The sequence below is a fragment of the Episyrphus balteatus genome, chromosome 1 (genome assembly GCF_945859705.1).
Source record: "Episyrphus balteatus chromosome 1, idEpiBalt1.1, whole genome shotgun sequence".
In the NCBI taxonomy this organism is placed as follows: Eukaryota; Metazoa; Arthropoda; class Insecta; order Diptera; family Syrphidae; genus Episyrphus; species Episyrphus balteatus.
In genome coordinates, this window is record NC_079134.1 from 56,483,536 (window position 1) to 56,502,059 (window position 18,524).

Consider the following 18,524-nt stretch of genomic DNA (forward strand, 5'->3'; position numbering starts at 1 on the left):
AGCTCTTTTAATTAAATGAAAATGATTTTCCTTGCTAAAACTTTTTCAATGATTAGGTTTTCATGTAGATTTAGGTGTAAATAGACGTCTTAATGCGACTTTGCGTGGTTTCAATCTCTTAAACATAAGATATAAGAAATGCCGATTTTCCCATAGAGTCGTCCCACTGTGCGCCGTCCTAATTCAAAAGAGCCCCTATGGCCAAATAACAAGTTCATTTCATTGTCTAGAAAACTTTAAAAATCAAAGAATATGATTTAAAAAGTCCTTTATTTATTATAAACAGCTTGCGAAAATATTATTTTATTGTTTTTCGTTCAAATAAAATAATATTGTTGCCTAAGGCCGTTTCAGCTAGAATCCTTGAGCGGTGGGCCACGTAAAAACAAAAAATAAAGATATTTCTTAGAAAAAAGTAGTTTAAGTTTTTTGTTAATTTTTCGAAAATGAAAAGATATTTTTGGATCCACTTTTCTGATTTTGTTTAAAAACAAATAAGAGCATCGAATTTTAAAAACTAAATTACTACTTAGGTACATACAATTTTGAAAAAATTAGTTTGAAAATTTATTTTTCAATATTTTGTTCAAAATTTTGATTTTGAAAATTAATTTTTCAAAAACTATGCTATAAAATGGCTAAGTTTAATTTTTTTGTAAAATACAAGATACACACGCGATTATTCTTATGAAAATTAATATGTGTGATTTTTTTTAGTTAGTATAGATACATACATTTTTATTTCGTTTGTTTAAAAAAAGTAAGTAGCGACCTGATTGGATGAAGAAATGTTAGAGTGGTAGTAAACGAAATTAAATTAATGTGAAATGCATCTCTCCAAAATTAAGGCTATATAAGAGATAGACTGTGATGTTTAAATTAGCCGACGGAAAAACAACATCAAAATGTTAGGATATCAATACACTATACAAGTTGTACGAGTTCTTAAAGGTTCTCCTAGGAGATTGAAGAAATTGTTACCATAATGCTTATTGTATAATCATAATCATATTCCTATGTTTGAAAAAACTGAGTGCTTAATTTTTAAAATTTAATTTCAATTTTGAAAACGTTCGCCAATATAAGAGGGGTCTAATGTGGGATTGAGACCTTTACCCTTAGAAGAATAAACTTGTTGCATAAGTAAAGTATGTAGGTACCTACGAACTTTTGCGAATTTTTGAGTTTGACCTTATCACACTTTCTTTCTTCAATGAAGTGAAGTAGGTAATGAAAAATGTTAGGCTTGTGAAAGTAAAAAGTTAAGATTAGATATCTATTTGAAAGGTAGCTTTTTGAAGAGCATCAATCTAAGTTACGAATTGTAATTAAATAACATCAATTAGACGTCGTAAGACGTGATGAAGAAAATGCATTTTTGAATTTATGTTTCCGTAAACATATTCTATGATTGGATATACTTAATTATTTAAAAAAACGCTTGAAAAATCTCAATAAATAAAAACCCTATTGCTATTCACGAAAAAAGAGAGGCAGAATAATTAGTTTTTATTAAGAAATAGAACTTTTACACACGTTTTTGACAGGTGACATATATGATTTATTTTCTCAATATCATGCTTTAAATTAAAATTTTAGCAATGATTTTAATTAAATATGTTTCCCAATCATAAAAAATGGCATCACCTTTAAAAATATCTGCAGATAATTTAAAAAAGTAACTCCTTTTCGTGCGATGCAAACTTGAAACTTAAGGGCCTATTAAAAACAGCTGTGTTTATATTACCTTCGATGTTTTTCAAGCTAATAATTCTCTAAATTTCTTCGTGGCCCTATTTCTGGCCTTTTACACCTGCTTGCTTTTTGCATTTAACTTGTTTTAGGTGTTCCGACAGAAAAGCATCATTCATCAATGATAATGCCTCATTAGTTGAAAATTCCAGTGGTTTAGTGGTTCCAGAGAATCAGAACTTAATCTTTTATACATTTTGATCCTTCACTCAAAAAAAAACAAAATTTCGTTAAATCCTTTACGGTTTTATTGGAATATGCTTTTTCAATTTTGCGGAGAGCGATTCTACTGATTTAAACTATTTCTAATGGATAGGTGCACTTTTAAACTTCCGTTTGTTATACTTTTCCCGTTTTTTTAATTTTTAAAAATTCTTTTCTTCTTTGTTATCTACTGTTTTTGTTTATTTAGTTACCACATAATATTGGTCAAGCAAAATGAAATTCAGTTTAAAGAGCGGTCCAAAGTGTCTTCCACCTTTTTTGTTTTTTTTTTCGCTTAACTTGAAGAACAAAACTTTTATATATGTTTTTAATTTTTATTAATTGTCAAAAATGTTCCAAAGATGATACCTGCTCATTAAAAATACAAAAAAACTGTCTTTTCGATCTTATTTGGCAGTTTTGACACATTTTTCGAAAATTTGTTTTTTTGAAAATCTTGACTTCATTTTGAAAAGTGAAAAAAGTTGTATGGCGGTCGAGAAAACGCGAGACATGTAAATAGCTAATCTCAATGACAACACTCCACAATACATTTATTAATTAATTTCAGACCGGAAAAATTAACTTTACCTCTAATTGAAAAACAAAGATATTTTTTTTGCACTTCCTAGCCTCCTTACAGAATTTTTTTTTTTAATAGTTGCAATGGTAATTAATAAATAAAAATTGTAATACTTTACCTCCAAATGTAGATTAACAATTAAAAAAAAACAATTACAACAAAAAAACTACCATAGCGTTTTTAATCGTCAACCAAACTCAAGCGAAAAATAGAATACTTTGTATTATCTCCATCCAACTGTTGACAAGAACCAACTTTCAAGCTTAGCTTACGCTAATCCGAGATGAAAACCAAAAAACCAAACATGAATTACAGTTACCCATTGTATTGAGAAGCTCAACTCATGATTTAAAATCATGTGGCTAATTTTTTTTTTTCTATTTTGTCCAGTCAGATTGGCGAATTACCACACTGTGCTACGTAGTGAAAAAAATTAGTATCTTAATTAGAGCATTATTATATCAAGCATTAAATGAGCATCAAATTCCTGCATTCTCAGATATTGTAGGTAATCTTATTTGTTGAGGTGCTAACTTTTCTTTTGTCGAAGTGACGTCACCAAAGACTAGTTTTTGGCCTATAAGACCGGAATGGATTGCGATTTTAAGTTTTAATGTAACATTTTGCAGAGTGTCACATCATATTTATTATTTGGCATTTTTAGTTTTTTGAAAAAGATTATAGATTAAAAGTCTTCAAAAAACTGCATCTGTTGAAGCCGATTTTATGGTCAAATTATGGAGCAACAAATTCAAGATTAGAGCAACTAATTAGCAACAAATTATCACTAAAATCCTGCATACTCAGATTTTGGAAATAAGGGGGTGTGGGTGCTATCTTGACGTCAAGATGGCACCCACACCGTTTTTTATAGTTTTTAAGGGCGAGAGATGACTAGTTTTTGGACTATAAGACTGGAATGGAAAGTGATGGAAAATTTGTATGCTACTTTTTGCAGAGCATGAAATCATGTTTTTAATTTGGCATTTTTAGTTTTTTGAAAAAAATTATAGATAAAAAGCCTCCAAAAAAATGCATCTGTTGCAGCCGATTTTATGGTCAAATCATGGAGTAAAAAATTCAAGATTAGAGCAACTAATTAGCAACAACTTATCACTAAAATCCTGCATACTCAGATTTTGGAAATAAGGGGGTGTGGGTGCTATCTTGACGTCAAGATAGCACCCACACCCTTTCTATCAATTTTGAGGGGGAAGGGGTGGAGCAACAAATTCAAGATTAGAGCAACTAATTAGCAACAAATTAGCAACAAATTATTGCATACTTATTTTTTTAAATTTTTAGGTTTTTCTTGGTGTGGGTGCTATCTTGACGTTTTGATATGTTCCACAAGTTCCACAATGCATTTTGGGCATGAAGGAGATGGATGTACGTTTAATTTTGGGGAATTTAGCTTTTTTTAGAAAACTGTTGAAGTGCATTTCAAGGTCAAATCTTAGAGCAACAAATTCAAGATTGGAGCAACTAATTAGCAACAAATTACTGCATACTCAGATTTTGGAAATTTGGGGGTGTGGGTAGAATTACCTTTTTGTGACTTAGAACAATTTTGCTTTCCGCCGACGATTTGTGTAAAAAAAAAAAAAACTTACCACCCGTCATCACATTTGCACCTCCCACAGTGAAAAATTCCATGTTCATTACACATCGCACGCTCATTTTCCTCGACGGCTCCTTTCTCATCACATGGACATGCCTCTTGAATTTCTACGTCCAACTCTAAATGTTCGGATAAACCAGGATCTTCAATAAGAATTGTTCTATGCTACGTTAGTAAAAAAAATTATGCTTCGTATACAAAAGAACTATATGGAAAATCAACTTACATACATTCCATCGGTAGGAAAGGCTTTGAGAGTTATATTAATATAAAACTCAACTTCTTTACCCATTTTCAAATCATTGCAATAATTTCGTTGCCTTAAGTTTTCAAATTGATTGCCACAATTGGTTTCATAATTTAGATGAATGAACGGTGGGCTGTTGTCAGTAAATTTAACACGTTTTAGAAAGGTCTCATAGCTGAAATATGAATTTATCCAAAGCAGATGTTTATAAGATAAGAATTGGTTTGAATAATAAATACTTATATTATACAAAATAAAGCCGACATTTTTTGTTGATTTGTCGGTTTAAAAGAAATTACAAAACAGTTGAATCAAACTAAATTTTCTAAACAGTAGTCAGGTAGTAAAATCCGCCAAAACCCTCACAGTCCCTCTTTCACTTAAGTGAGTTCCTCACTTAAACGAATCCCGTTTAATTGAAAAAATATTAAGGAATAAGAATGGTTTAAGATAAGCGGGTTTTTCTCTTAAGGGGGTTTTTCTTAAGCGGGCTTTACTTTTTTGGTTTCTATAACTTTTCAATATATGTACCTATATAAAATAAACTTACCTAGTTTTTATAAGTTCTAAAATATTAGATGAGTCCATGCTTAGTTTTTCAACATTACTAGTTCCATTCATAAGGTGGTCCATTTCTTGATATGTCTGATAAACATTTCCAGTTACCGCATATACTACACTTATTTTTTGTTTTACAAGTTCTCTATAAGTTTCTTCTAAAGATGGATAGTCAAAAAATAAACTTTCCGTATATTCTCCTGACTCATCTAAGTGGCATTTACGATCATTTTTTATGCTAGCGCCAGCTAAAATCCCATCGCCAGCAAAATGCATAAAACCGTCTGTTGCAAACACAACAATTTTTCTAGCCTCTTTCTTCCAGCCTATTCGTTCCGTACAAACAATAACTTGCATAAGAGCATCTATACCACCTTCTAAATTGTCCAAGTTTCCTGTTACTCGACTTCTTTTGACAGATTTCACGAATTTATCAATATCATCTGTTAGTGGAAGATGATGTCTGAAGCTATACGTTGGCTCGCAAGAGTGACCTTCGGCTGCACAAGGGTTATCTATTAAATGTGGCATGATCATTGGCATAGTTGGTTTGTCGGCAAAGCTGCCAAATCCAATGCGGTGATTGGCCGTCAAGTTTTTTAATGCTTCTGATAGTTTTGCACCTAATCTCACTAAAGTTTTTCTATCATCTCTCATTGTCCATGTTAAGTCCATCAGATAGTACAGGTCAAGTGGATTATTGAGAGCTGGCCGATACGTAAGCTTAAACTGTTGCGTATGAGCTGAAAAGGTTTTTGTTTGTTTAAATTTTATTTAATTTCAATTGTTTAAGAAATAAAACAAAAATACCTAAAAGCGGGTAAAATCTATCTTGTAATGCCAGATAAGCTATAGCATGGTACCAAAATTCATATAATGTATGTATTGTACACATTGTAACGTTTGATTAAGGTTTACAATGAGTCTATTTACCCAATTAAAATTCTGATTCTGTCGGTGTTGGACCACAACCGAAGCACCACCGCACAGGGGTTCCCAGATGTAAAAAACCAAAAAAAGTGAAACAATTTTCTAAATTTTTTTGATTTGGTTTTTCGATTGAAAATATGTTTAAATATAGAATGCAATAAATTTTAATTTTTTGCATAGCCTGGTTCCCGAGTATACTTAGCTCAAACTAGATTCTTTAAAATTATCGAAATTTCGTTCTTGTTTTGCAACTTTTGACGTGCTTTTTTTAAAGAATGGAGATTTTTTTAAACTAAAAAAATTATGTAGTGTTGTTAATGGTATATTTTTCCTTAAGTGTGCATTTACCGTTTGTCAAATTTGCTTTTGAATCAGAAAAATCAGAATATTATTTAAGAAGACCTCTAAAGCGAGTAGTTTTTACACTTTGTCGGCCTATAAAAAAAAGCTCCACGATGCTCCACGCTAAATACTTTCTTAGTTGCAAAACAAAGGAATGAATGGTGTAAAAAACATTTATAAATATTAACAATGTACAAACTTCCACCAAGGATTGACCTGTGAATTTTATTTTTGCGTTTACATTCACTTAAAATTTTTTTTCATCATCAATAAAAGCTGTGTTTTATTTTTCTCGTGAACCAGATCAGATCATAGTATTTATTTGCGAAACACTTACTAAACAAAATTATGATTTTATTGTAAGCTATCGTGCAGCTAAAATCGACTCGTGAAAAGTCGACACTCGACATTACTTTCCCTTTTTTTTTCTTTATTTTCAGTTTTTGATTATAAATAGAAAAAATACATTAATCCTTCTGCAAACAATTTATACTCTGAAGATAAAAGTTTAACCGGCTCCCAGAGCAGCGTAAATGTTTAAAAAAAAAATTTTTTGTCAAAAATTTAGCTTAATTTAAGCTCCGAAACAAAATCCTCTCGAAAATACATTTGATCTAAGAATTTGGATAGAATTTTGTATGTTAGCTAAAATTTAGCATATATTTTGAGCACTTGACCATTTTTTGATTATTTTGGTTTTTTAAACCTGTGACCCCCCCAAACCAAATTTTTAGATCCGCGCCTGATTGCCACCTGATTTCTTTTATTGAAAGAAATTATTTGAAAAAATAGTTAAATTGTTAGGTAGAGCCGTTAAAAAAAATAATTTTTTATATAAAAATGTATTATTTTGTATACAATTTTTTTTTTATTATTTTTTTCTTCAACACACACAAATTTTCATCAAAATTGTTGGAGCCATTTTTGAAAAAAATTTACTTTTCTATTTCCGTTATATGGCGCGTACCGTTAGTTTTTGTCCTAAAACAAAATTAATTTTCCCTCTAGGGAATCACCAAAAACTGTTAACAACCAAGTTTGAAGAAAAGTACTCTACTATTTTAGGCCGTTGTTCGAGGTACATACAGACAACAGACGGTCAGAAAGACAGACAGAATCAGAAAAAAGGTTACCAAATGCATTTTTCTGAACTAAAATAGTTTTATATACACGGTTAAAAATTCTGGAGTATTTTTTAATATTTTTGGGGTTACATATAGGTCTACACCAGAAATGTATTAAAATTTAATACATGACAAATATTAAAATTTTCTAGTTAATACAAAATGTATTAAAATTTAATATATTTGAAGAATATTTTATAATACAATTGAATTACTTTTCAATATAATTGGATTAAAAAGTAATACAGTTTATATTAGAATTTAATACCAAATGTATTAAATTTCAAGTATTACATATTAAAATTTAATCTTTTTATATTAAAATTCGTTTAGGTAGTATTAATTTCTAATATATATTGTATTTAAAGGTAGTACAAAATTAATAGCAAATGTATTATATTTCAACTATTGTATATTACAATTTAATACTTTTTGTATTCAAATTCGCATATATAGTATTAATTTCTAAAATCAATTGTATTAAAAGGTAATACAAAAGTATTTCAATCTAGTCCGTTTTCCTTTTAATTGGAACTATATATTGAATGTTATATCTGATGTTTCCATGGTTTTTAATAGATTTGTATTGAAAAATACAAGGGAAAGTAATTCTTATTATAATACAAAAAATATAAATAAAATAATACGGGTAAAACTATATAGCCAATTATAACGAAAAGTATTATAAATAATATTAAACGTTTTATGCAAAAATATTAAACGGATTTAAAGAAAACACACATAGCTAAAGGATATTATAATATTGTAATACAGAAATATGTATGTATATATTTTTGTATTTGTAGTATTATTTTAGTTAATTGTTTATAGAAAATAGATACATATACATAGTACCTTATATTTATAATTTTTTATAAATGCCAAGGTTACTAATAAACCTCATGAAAGCAAGGCAACTGATCGCTTTTTTCAGTTTTCGAAAATTCCTGAAATTTTCCCATGTTCTAAAGTAAAAACAAAACTAAAAACACAAACATTTTTCAATTTAACAGTTTTATTAATGCTCACATGTGAGTATAAATAAATAGGTACAGGGCATAGGTAGTATTTTTATTTAATAAATACAAAAAGTTTTATTAATTTTTTTAAATTATTGTAAATAAACTTAAAAAAAAACATTTCCAGTATCATTTGATGCACATCTAAATCGATAGAAAAAAAAATAGTTCAATGAAAAAAAGTGATTGTTAAAGGATATTTTATTGTATAATATAAGGAACTAATACAAATGTCATTCCTTTTAAGTAATAGCATTCAAAAGGCTTTTTGTATATCAGATCTTTATAAGCTGTTAGAGTATTTGTTGTCTTGTTTTCAACACAACACAAATTAAACGTATCGTCAAATTTACTATAGTTATATTCTTGGCAATAAAAATATATTTCAGAATTAATTAAAAAAATATGTTTGATTCTAAGGAATTCTGTAGAGTTTTTTTTAAGAAAAAAATCTTTTTTATAATGAAAACCGTTGGAAAATTCAACAAATTTAGTTTCAATAACTGTTTTATCCTGAAGGTGAACTAAATCTTCAGGTAGATTTTGATATGGTGTAAGAGTTCCATAATTTGGTTTTTCATCAAACACTTTATCATGCCAGTTATGAAAAAAGTATTGCTGATGTCTGACAGCTAGTGTTTTGCAAATATTTATATAATTATTCAAGCTTGCATTCAATTTTGTAAAATAACGATGTTTCGCTTCATATCTACAGGTAGACATATTAATCAGAGGACCCATATTTTGTATAACACGACAATAATGGGTCAAAAAATGATGTTTTGGCAAAAGACTAATTTGAAATTGTTCTACTATGCAACGTAGGTGCTTCTCAATCATGTTTCTTAATGATTCTACTAATAATATTGAGGTTTGGGGCGCAAAAACTATGTTGATTATGTTTAGCATCGATGTAATTCCCTCCCACAAATGTGGAAATATGTCAATATACTCATGAAATATTAATGGAAAATGAAGAATTAAGCAGTGGTTTTGACTTGCTGTCAAGCCTAAGTTGGTAGGACTTTTTTCTAAACTAATATTCGAAGGTAAACTTTTCCTAAACAAATAACCAAACCGAAAAGATTGAATTTTAATGTTAAGTTGGTCTTCCTTAACAACACCGTTTTCAACTAGCTTCTTTAAAAATGCTCGCATGATAAAAGGTGCGGTTCCTTCCAAGATATCGTGCATGATGTCAACTGAAGGGTTATTAAAGATGTTAAAATATTGGATATTGTTTAAAAGGCAATATCTTTTTACACCTTTAGATTCACCATACTCTGTATATGTTTGATTATTATTTAAACTAAACATTTCACTATAATCTGCTGACGAACGAATAAGACTTTGGTTTTCAATAAACGATAGCTGAGTGTCCGTTCGAGTCATAGAACATAGACGACAAAAATATGTTGCTCTGAAGGATTCTACAAAACCTAAAACACAATTTGCACCTAAATTGTCATGACTCAGACTTACTAATGAGCCTCTTAGAGTTATGTTGTTATCAATACGTATGCCATCTTTTTCGAGAATCATGATATCATCAACGATTGGTTTTAAAATGGTGTTAAAAGAGCACCCAGCATTTTTGATATCATTTGCATAAAAAAGTGAAACTAGATGAATATTTTCTGTTCGCGAATTTATGTTGAAACCTAAATTTAGTAAAGTAAAATATACTGCCCCAATTTTGTGTATTGTTGTTTTACTACCTAATGGATTGACTACTTCAAAATCATCGTAAAATAACTGTAATTGTATGGCATTAGGGTTTTCTAAGAAAAAAGAGTTCGATTTAAATGCTTTTGCACAGCAAAAATTATTTAAATCTTCATCATTACAATTATGATCTTTTGAAAAATAGACACTTTGAAAGGATTCATTTAAAAAAAGAGAGTTTAATGTTTCAAGAATAGGAATGTACTGGAAAGTACATTGAACAAAAATATCCTTGTATGTTCCGCTCAAAGAATCAAATTTTTTTTCCCATCTGCCACCAATACTTTTTGAAATCGAACTTACATACTTTTTTTCAAAAGTCAGTTGTTTCTGTCTTTTATAGGATGAGTCAAACTGCTTAAAATCATTAATGCAAGAATCTTTGCAAGTAGACAACAATGATTGAATATCTATAATTTCAGATTTCAATTTGGCCTGGTCTACAAGAATTTCAACATTTGCTAGGGCCGTGTCAACAATATCACTGGCATTTTTAAGTAGTTTTGTCACATTACATTGGGCTATTCCCATGGCTAATGCTTGGTTTGAAAAATTGTTAATTATTTGCCTAAAATTTATAAGATCATTATTTTGAGAACTAAAGTCGTTTCCTGTATTTGAATTTTTAATTTCATTGCAATCACTAATTTCATTTGAAACTGCTTCAATCTCAGGAGAGAGAGTGGAGTCTTGGACAATATTTACACAACTTTTTACATGTCGCCTAAGACCACTATATGTACTAAATTCTCTACAACAATCCTGGTTGGCAACGCATTTTAGAGTAATATTTTCTTCATTCGTGAAAAAATGATCAATACGCAAGTGCGATATAACAAATGATATAGATGGAAATGTTTTTGTACACACGAAGCAAAAATAATGCATCTTAAATAATATGTACCTTAGTTCATGTAAATTTAATTAAATATATTAGTTCATGTAAATTTGATAAGATTTGATTGAAATTAAAATTTAAATTCAAATTTTTAAAAGAACAGTTTAAAAATTTATCAATTTAGAACACTGAATTTGTTGATGAATTTGGAAGAAATTTCAATTATTCTGTTGGACTTGAAATTTCCTATTTTATATATGGAATACGCAAAAAAATTATAAAAAGTTATAAGACTAGGATGGTATTGAATATTAAAAATGAAATGCAATTTAAATAATAAATCAAATGTTTCAATGAAATTAAAATTTAGAGGTACCTGTAAGATTTTGTTATCTACAATGATATAGTATTGAGAAATTGCCTGGGTGTTGGCACCCACGGCGATTATAAATGGTTGTTCGGAATTGATATTATAATCCGATTTAGGTGTATTGATATGTTGAAATTGAATTAATTTTTCTATTGTGTTTTTAAAATTCATCCTCCGTTTTTCTTTCGATTTGGGCCCTTGAGCAGTTGAGGGAAAGAGCTTAAGAAGTAGTAAGACCAATTCCACTTCAGAGTTCCAATCTGTAAGATATAAACGTTGATTTTTTTAACAAGTAACAATAAACATTATGAAAGTACCTTCTATTTTCTGATCATTCCCATATGTTTCCTTAAACACATCTCTAATGTGCCTTGTATAGCTGTCCCAAGTCTCAAGTAATTTGCTTTCTTTTTCGGGATATCTCAAATTAAATTCAAAAAGTATCTGTAAGTAATTGCGTATTACAAACAATAATTTAATAAGAATTTCGCAAACCTACCAAATTAGCATTGAAGAAAAAGAAAGGAAATGAATTGTATATATCGATAGGGTTGAGGAACAAAGTTTTTCTTATATTCAGGGTCTTTACTAGGCGATCTTTTATGGCTTGTTCCTGCTCTTTTGCCAAGCAGTTTGCAAAAAATTGTCTATCTTCCTCTTCCAAATTTACAGCATCAGATGAAGATGATGAAGATGCTGTTACGTTTTCGTTTACTTTTCTAATTTTTTTTTTGCCATAAGAACCGTCCAATTTATGTCGTTTTATATTTATATTTTTTAATTTATTCAAAATATATCCTGTGTTTGACTCTGGGTTGTAAAATAAATCCTGGTAGGCAATTAAATTATGTTAAATAAATAAGAAAGTAACAGATTGAATTCGTTCGTTCTTACAATTCCTTCGTGTTTGCTATCTTTTATTTTGAAAGATGGAAACAGCGCAACGATGGCTTTTGCGCAGGCTACCTTTTCCACCTTTGTCGGATAATTTCCACAGTTTTGCCGAAGGTAATTAACAGCAGAATTAACTAAAGATCTTCGAGAAGAATCTTTAAGTGTTCCTGTTTCTATATATTCTTTTAAAAGAAAGTGGTTTTCACTACTTTTAATATATGCTTCGAGACCCTGTAGTAGAAGAAAAATGGAAAATATAATTGAGTGGAGTAATTAAAGCTAAGAAAATGCCAATATTAGGGAACCCGGCCGAACAGCTCTGATTTTGTTTTCAAAAATTTTGCTTAAATTTCATAAATTAAATAATGCCAAGAGATTGTCTAGAGAATTAAAGGAAAAAAACTATACAGGAGTGGAGGACAATCTTTCATCTTTTAGGCGATATATGCAATTTTCTAACAAATTGACTTCAAACACAAAATAAATATTTGAACACAACGCCAACACATAAAATATTTAAATATATATTTTTTTAAAAGTTAGAAGCTGATTCATATTTGTAAAATTAAAATTAAGTAAATTGAGTAAAGGGTTGTTGAAAAAATGGTAATCAAACTCAGATTTTTGAAAAAAAAAAATATTGAAAACATTTTAACATGTCTTTTTTAAAACTTTTTCGTTATATAAAATGCATTTATTTTTCAAATTTTTTTGGCCACGTTTAATATGATTTGAAATTATAAAAAAAATTATAAAAATTTTTTTAAGTGCAACATTTAAATATAGTCATTTTTTGTTCAGTTAATAGCCTTTATTGTTGAAATTTAAATAGCAAGACTTTAAATTTCTTATTTGACAAAGTCTTTGAGGAAATTTAAATTAGTTCAATGTAAAAATTCAGTTTTTATCAAAAAAAACCTATGAAATTGAAGTAATTTAAATTTTTTTCAAAACTATAAAATATATTACCTTTTCCTCTTCGGAATTCAACTGATAATATTTATGGTCAATTCATATTTTACTACGAAAAGTTTAAAAAAAAGCCATTTACAAATTTTCAATGACGTTTTTTTTCCAAAATTTTGAGTTCCTTTCAAAAAATCTTGATTAAATTTAGTGGATTTAAATTTTACAGATAGAAATGAGATTCTGGCTTTTTTAAAACGTGTATGCAAATATTGTAGGTGTTGCCGTTGTGTTCAAAATATTTTTTTTTGTGTTTGAAGTCAATTTGTGAGAAAATTGCACTTATCGCTTAAAAGATGGAAGATTGTCTTTTACCCCCTATATTTTTTTTCCTTAAATTACCTACGTACAGAATCTTTTGGTATCATTTATTTTATATAATGTAAGCAAAAAGAAATGGTTTTATTAAAAATAAAAAAAAAATCGGCAATTTTTAATCTATAGAGGTTAAAGTATTTTTAATTACCGACTTCTGAAAAAATAGATCATCAAAACCAGAGCTGTTCGGCCGGGTTCCTTAATATTGGCATTTTCTTTGCTTTAATTACTTTACTTATTGTACCTATCATAAGATTCAATCGCTAACTATACTTCAAAGTATACACTACAGCGCAAATTTTCTATAAATCTATATACAGTGCTCCACAAAAGTGCTTTTTTCACTAACGTTTAAAGATGTGTTATTCTGATTGGTATATTCCGATAAAACTATTTTTAAGCATCTTATTTTCAATAAATTTATTCTTTATTCTTTTTGCATGCTCTTAGAATTTGTTAGGGGAAGGTTTATTTTAAAAAAATATTTTAAAATACCATTTTTTCAGGAAAAAAAAAACGCTCTGCGAAGCGGGCGATAGAGCTTCTCTAGTAAAGCCTAGTAAGCAGCTGAAGCGAAACGAAATCTTGAAAGAAATTAAATTTGTTTTGTTTTTGCTTTTAAGCATATTTTCTGATGTTTTTTCTTTAACTTTTTTTATTTGTATTTTTATTTTTTTAACTTTGCTTCTAATAACCGATGGTATTTTTTTAACATGTTCGCTGTTGACTTTGGAGACTTCAAAATTTGTCGTTTCGCTTCAGCTGCATACTAGGCTTAAACACTAACTACAATCTACCAAAATTAAATTTTATGTTTGTGTTTTGTGTATTAGTTAGTTGGTGTATTTTTGTATGGCTTGTTAACGCTTCCAATATTTCAAAATGATACCTCTTTATAGAGCAGCATTTGTGAGCCCATACAGGCATTTTGTCTTGTGACATTTTGATAATCAGGAACATTTTGATGATCAGGAACATTTTGAACATTAGAAACAATTTGAACCTCAGAAACTTTTTTGACATCAGGAACATTTTCAACATCAGGAGCATTTTGAATATCAGGAACTATATCAACATCAGGAACATTTTCTTCCTCAATTGGAACAATTTCAATCAAAAAATAATTGCAATTGGAGTATTTCATCACAAAAGCCTTTAAAAATTCTGTTGGGATTTCCGCCCCGTCACGATCTGTTAGGGTGAATTCACCTGTGACCACTGGTGCTGCACAAAGGACTGTCCCAAAAAAAGACGTGTTAATAAAAAAAATAAAAATTATCGGAATAGTCTTTGCGAAAATCTCCCTAATGCTATAAGCCAATGTGGAAGGGTAGATGAACCTATTTCCTAACAGCTTCAGTAGCCGAACACTTTTCACTTAAATATGTAAAAACAAAATATTTTGTCCTGTTAGAATTAAAAATCCGGTTTAACTAGAATCCATATTCTATATTAAATCACTCCTTGCGATATCTCGCTCATAAATTTACATTTTCTTATTCAAACAGCTTTCAGTTTGTTGGAAGGTTTCGATGCGTGAAATAATCACATTCTTTTTATAAAACAAAATTGAAAGTGGTCACATGAAATAGTGTTTATTTGAAGGAAAATATAGTTTAAGCTAATAACAAATAACAAATCTTCGACATTTTGAACACCAAAAATAAAACACATAAAAAACATTCAAAATATGATTATAAACTGGCATTATTTGTCTTTACTGTCACAAATATCCCAGGGATATTTTATAAACTGAAAGTTGGCCAACTTTTGTTTTAACTCTCGAGTTGAAGTCAACTCTTAAGTTCGTCAACTCGAGAGTTTGCTTGAAGTTGAGCAATATTGAACAAAATGGCCTTTAGTATTTGTGATTTGTGAGAAAATTGCTTCTACCGCCTAAACGACATAGGGACATTTTTTCACTATTGCTCAGCTTGAAGCAAACTCTCGAGTTTGCAAACTTGAGAGTTGACTATAACTCGAGAGTTGAAACGCAAGTTGTAATTTCTTTTTATTCACTTATTATTTTCTCAACTCTCCAGCTGAAGTCCTAAAGTTGGCCAACTTGAAGTTTGAAAATTATCACTGGGATATTTTTGAAATATGGAACAAAAACTGTCATTTATTCAAATTAAAATTTGAATCTGTCACATCGGAAGCATATTTGTATTCTATTTTGTGTTTAATTTTTCGATTTTCGTTTGCTTTGGAATATTAATTTGTTAACACAATAACTGCCAACAAAATTTTGAGAGAAAAATAAAAAAAAAATCTGAAGCAAACTCTCTAGTTTGGTCGGCAAACTTCTACTTTTTTAGGGAAGTTGAGAAAAAGGAAGTTGATCAACTCTCGAGTTTAAAATCAAAACGTCAACTCGGAGTGAATAAAACCGAATTCGGAAGTCGAGGATAAGACTCCTCCTCCTTCACTCCCATATAACTTTTTTCTGTAAATAATCTTTATACATCTTCAAAAAAAGTTTTGAAAATAAATATATTATTAGTTTAAAAAACAAAACGGCAACACCGACAATTTTTAACACATAGATTTAAAGTTTTTTTCATTACCGACGAGAACAGAAAATATCAAAATTGGATCTGTAATTTGCTTTAGTTACTCCACTAAAACATAATAAAACGATAACAATGCAAAAAAATCAAATTTATTTGAATTTTTTCAAAAAATTTTAAATAAATTGCATAAAATTGTTTATTTGTTTTATGCTGGCAGTAAATAACGTTTGAGCAGAATAAATAGCAATATAAACACGAAAAATGACTTTAAACCGGGCAAAATGCTTAAAATTATTGAAAAAACTTCCGAAAAAAATTTTGTTCGAAGTCGTACCGAAAAATCGAAAAACTAATGATGCCAATCGATTTCTAAGGTCCGAAATAGGGGGAAACAATCAACAACTCAAATGTCAAAGATTTCGACTTGCGGTGTTTTTATTGAATTTTGTTGAAAATTGTTTTCATTTATTCCTATTTTAAACTATTCGGTAATATGATATAGGAAACCAAATTTTATGAGTTCATTTTCCCGAACACCACTGCTATAAATTTCGTTTTTATATATTTTTTATAAATATTTATACAAATCGCTGCCTCAAAACTATAATGTTCTATGTTTATGTATTTTTGCATGAAAATAGAAAATTAACTACCGTAGCTGGATAATCTATCAATTCAAATGCTAAAATTTCTTTTTTGATGCTGGAAATCTGTTTAATTAACGTTTTTCTGTTTTGACATAGAACATTTATTTGATTTCCTTGCATTTCGAGTTGATTTTTTTGTTCTATGTTCGACATACAACATTATAGTAATGAGTATGGTATATGAAAATAACCAACTTACAGTCAAGACAAACAATATTTTTGGAGTATGTAATTATATGGGTAATTCCATGAAAAAGTGGACACGAATTTTGAACAAATTATGCAGTCTTTTTTACTTTTTTTATTAGAAAATTACTATTTACAAACGGCAACTCTTTATGCAAGTTGCAAAAAAATATTCTTTGTTGTATTCCCTTATGGATAGACATAAAATTCAGGGAGTTTAATAATCTTAAAGCATTTTTATAGCATAAGCTTGACAACAGAAGAATTTCACATGAAAATGACGGAAAACAAAGCAAACTGAAAATATGATGAGTCTAATAGTGACGATGACAATATCCCCTAATGAGTGCTAAAATAAGTTAACATTTAAGCAAGCTTCGTTACACACTATTCGATTAAAAAAAAACTTGAGTGAAAATGCATCTTTTCTTTACTTTTGGAACTACAAATCGCAGGCAACATGAGTTACCAAAATAATGTAACGTGAGTTACCTAAATATTTAAAAATTTTTCCTCGAAATATTGAAAAAATGTTTGGTTTTGTCACTCATATTAAAAGCTTGTAATTTTGTATGTATGGAATCTTCATTGAAAACAAATTAAGATTCTTAATTATCACATAAAAACTTCATACTGTCGGACTCTTAAAATTCGTGTCCGATTTTTGTAACGTGAGTTACCATCAAACTTTTATTTTTCCCAAGCAAATGTTAAAAATAAAGACAATTTTTTTAGTTAATTATGAAAGTAATAGATATGCTCCATTCATGGATAGTAATTTCGTATCAATTTACATTAAAATTGAAAAAAAAAAAAAATTATTTATGTGTTGGAAATTTTTGTGAATGTAACGTGAGTTACCATGGAATTGCCCATATTGCTTTTTAAGCTTTTTGTTGTTTTTTTTTTTTTTTTTATTAAAAACCATAAATTTAATGAAGTGCATCATGCCCAAGCAAGTTCAAAGATTTCAAATTAGTATTTACCAAGAAATTAGCAAAAAAATATAATTACACAGCAATTATTTAAATACATAATTTTTTACAGCGTTTTTACCTCCTGAATGCAATGGTGTAGCTGTGGCTGTAGCTTGTAGCGCAAGTTGAAGAATTCTCAACTTTTTGTTCAGCTGCCGCCAACTTTTTTTGTTGTTTCCCTCAAGCTACAGCCACAGCTACACCATTGCATTCAGGGTGCAAAAATACTTTATTATAAAAAATAAGAATAAGTCAATGAGTATAAAGGTTTTATTATAAAAAAGAAACCGAAGGAAGGTCGTTTCCACCAGAAGGCGAACACTAGGTGCCTTATTCCGGACACCATACATTTTTACAATCGTGTGCTATTAAGATTTTTTTGAATTCCCGTTAACTGTTCGAGAATTGCTGCACTCACCCTTCAAAGTTTAACAAGCATCGTTGCATTTACCTCTTGATGAATAGAATATAAAGATAACTATATTTTATTTGAGATTGAAAATCAAAAGCACAATAATTTACAAAAGACTTCAAGCTGCTAAAATTTTTAAGTAAAATTTGTAAGACTTTTCGAAGTTTTAACTCCGCGTTGGTTTTATAACTGTAACTAAGTAGCGCAATGCGTATGAAAATTTTTGTCTCTTTTTCTTTTTTTTCAGAATCACTATAATGACAGCTACAACAGGGATGTGATGAAGTGTATTTGGTGA

The 18,524-nt window shown here is 29.1% G+C and overlaps 2 protein-coding genes across 7 annotated transcripts in view; both read right to left on the reverse strand.

Moving 5' to 3' along the window:
• Positions 1-18,524, reverse strand: part of LOC129916087 (integrin beta-nu) — a 107,634-nt gene that overhangs the window by 23,113 nt on the left and 65,997 nt on the right. For all 6 annotated transcript variants that reach the window (XM_055995912.1, XM_055995887.1, XM_055995872.1 and 3 more), the window contains 3 exons: positions 4,958-5,708; positions 4,387-4,582; positions 4,153-4,325 (listed from right to left, as the gene is read on the reverse strand). In XM_055995912.1, coding sequence (XP_055851887.1) covers positions 4,153-4,325; positions 4,387-4,582; positions 4,958-5,708 — 1,120 coding nt within the window. The remainder of the gene's footprint in view (positions 1-4,152; positions 4,326-4,386; positions 4,583-4,957; positions 5,709-18,524) is intronic.
• Positions 8,510-11,310, reverse strand: LOC129916077 (uncharacterized). The gene has a single exon (XM_055995860.1). The coding sequence runs from the start codon at positions 10,991-10,993 to the stop codon at positions 8,582-8,584; it is 2,412 nt and encodes an 803-aa protein (XP_055851835.1). The 5' UTR covers positions 10,994-11,310; the 3' UTR covers positions 8,510-8,581.